Source organism: Babylonia areolata, chromosome 30, assembly GCF_041734735.1.
Source record: "Babylonia areolata isolate BAREFJ2019XMU chromosome 30, ASM4173473v1, whole genome shotgun sequence".
Lineage (NCBI taxonomy): Eukaryota > Metazoa > Mollusca > Gastropoda > Neogastropoda > Buccinidae > Babylonia > Babylonia areolata.
Window position 1 is genome coordinate 21632253 of NC_134905.1, and position 2500 is coordinate 21634752.

The window sequence follows — 2500 nt, forward strand, 5'->3', positions numbered from 1 at the left end:
GCCCCTCCTCCTTCTCCTCCCCCAGGGGGCCTCGGCTATCGTTTACCGGAAACAGATGAGCAGCCGCGTGATCACCACGCGCTACGGGAAAGTCCGCGGGATACTTGTGGAGTTCCCCAACCGGCACCTCAAGCCGGTGGAGGCGTTCTTCGGCCTCAAGTACGCGGACCTGGAGAAGGGCAACATGCGCTTCATGCCGCCCAAGAACCCCAAGGAGCAGTGGACCAAGATCCGCGCCGCCATCCAGCAGAGGCCGCCCTGCCCGCAGCAGGTGCCCCCACGCCACGAGAGGGAGTACCACAACCACCAGCAGCACCAGCACCAGCACGAGCAGCCGCACGAGCAGCACGAGAAGCACGCGCAGCACGTGCCCAGCGAGGGCCGCGCCGCGCACCTGCGGAACATCACGCCCTTCCTGTCTGAACAGCAAGAGGACTGCCTGACGCTGAACCTCTACGTGCCCGTGCCCAGTGAGTTGGTTTTCTGGATTTTGTGTGTGTGTGTGTGTGTGTGTGTGTGTGTGTGTGTGTGTGTGTGTGTGTGTTCTTTTTCTTTTTGTTTGTTTTTGTTGTTGTTGTTGTTGTTGTTTTAGGGGGAGGGGTGGGGGTGGGAGTTGTTTTTCTCTGTCTCTTGTTAGGTGTTTTTTTGTTGTTGTTTCTTCCGTCTTTGTTGGGTTTTCCCCTGTCTGTCTTGGGTTTTTGTTTTTCTATCTTTGTTGGGCTCTTGTTTGGGCTTTTTGTTTCTGTCTTTGTTGGGTTTTTGTTTCTCTTTGTTGGGTTTTTTGTTTCTCTGTCTTTGTTGGGGTTTTTGTTAGTTTTTTGTTTGTTTGTTTCTCTGTCTTTGGGGTTTCTGTTTGGGATTTTGTTTCTTTGGGGTTTTGTTTCTTCTTCTGTCTTTGTATGGATTTTTGCATCTTTGTCTTTGGTTTTTGTTTTTCTGTCTAGGGTTTTTGTTTCGTGTTTATCTGTCTGTTGTTTCTTTTCGGGTATTTGTTTCTCTGTCTTTGGGTTTTGGGTTTTCTGTCTTTTGGTTTTGTTACTTTGTCCTTTGGTTTCTTGTTTGGGTTTTTGTTTCTCTGTCTTTGGGTTTTGCTTCTCTGTCTTTTTGGGGTTTTGTTTCTCTGTCTTGGGTTATTATTTCTCTGTCTTTGGGGTTTTTGTAACTTGTAACTATGGTTTTGTTTGGTGTTTGTTTCTCGTCTTTGTTGGGTTTTTATTTCTCTGTCTTTGGGATTTTGTTTCTCTGGGTTTGGGTTTTGTCTGTCAGTTTACCTGTCGATGGTTTTCGTTTCCCTGTCTTTGTTGGGTTTTCGTTTCCCTGTCTTTGTTGGGTTTTCGTTTCCCTGTCTTTGTTGGGTTTTTGTTTCTCTGTCTTTGGGTTTCTGTTCCTCTGTCTTTTTGGGTTTTTGTTTCTCTGTCTTTGTTGGGGTTTTGTTTGCGTTTTTGTTTCTCTGTCTTTTTGGGGTTTTGTTTCTCTGTCTTTTTGGGGTTTTGTGTCTCTGTCTTTCTGGGGTTTTGTGTCTGTCTTTCTGGGGGTTTTGTGTCTGTCTTTCTGGGGTTTTTGTGTCTGTCTTTCTGGGGTTTTGTGTTTCTGTCTTTGGGTTTTGTGGTCTCTGTCTTTCTGGGGTTTTATGTGCCTGTCTTTCTTGGTTTGTTTCTATGTCTTTCTGGGTTTTTATTTCTCTGTCTTTATGGGGGTTTATTTCTCTGTCTTTCTGGGTTTTCGTGTCTCTGTCTTTGGGTTTTGTTTCTCTGTCTTTGTTAGGATTTTCTTTTTGTGTCTCTGTCTTTGGGTTTTATGTCTCTGTCTTTGTTGGGTTTTTATTTCTCTGTCTTTGGGGTTTTTGTAACTTGTAACTATGCTTTTGTTTGGTGTTTGTTTCTCGTGTTTGTTGGGGTTTTATTTCTCTGTCTTTGGGATGTCGTTTCTCTGGGTTTGGGTTTTTGTCTGTCAGTTTACCTGTCGATGGTTTTCGTTTCCCTGTCTTTGTTGGGTTTTCGTTTCCCTGTCTTTGTTGGGTTTTCGTTTCTCTGTCTTTGTTGGGTTTTTGTTTCCCTGTCTTTGTTGGGTTTTCGTTTCCCTGTCTTTGTTGGGTTTTTGTTTCTCTGTCTTTGGGTTTCTGTTCCTCTGTCTTTTTGGGTTTTTGTTTCTCTGTCTTTGTTGGGGTTTTGTTTGCGTTTTTGTTTCTCTGTCTTTTTGGGGTTTTGTGTCTCTGTCTTTCTGGGGTTTTGTGTCTGTCTTTCTGGGGTTTTTGTGTCTGTCTTTCTGGGGTTTTGTGTTTCTGTCTTTGGGTTTTGTTTCTCTGTCTTTGGGTTTTGTGCTCTGTCTTCGGGTTTTGTGGTCTCTGTCTTTCTGGGGTTTTGTGTGCCTGTCTTTCTTGGTTTGTTTCTATGTCTTTCTGGGTTTTTGTTTCTCTGTCTTTCTGGGTTTTTATTTCTCTGTCTTTCTGGGGGTTTATTTCTCTGTCTTTCTGGGTTTTCGTGTCTCTGTCTTTGGGTTT

General features: G+C 44.3%; 1 protein-coding gene across 1 annotated transcript in view; it reads left to right on the plus strand.

Moving 5' to 3' along the window:
- The window catches only part of LOC143275482 (neuroligin-4, X-linked-like), a 196557-nt gene that overhangs the window by 355 nt on the left and 193702 nt on the right, over positions 1-2500 (plus strand). The window contains exons 1-2 of the mRNA XM_076579632.1: positions 1-271; positions 335-470. The exon at positions 1-271 is cut by the window's left edge and continues 355 nt beyond it. Coding sequence (XP_076435747.1) covers positions 1-271; positions 335-470 — 407 coding nt within the window. The remainder of the gene's footprint in view (positions 272-334; positions 471-2500) is intronic.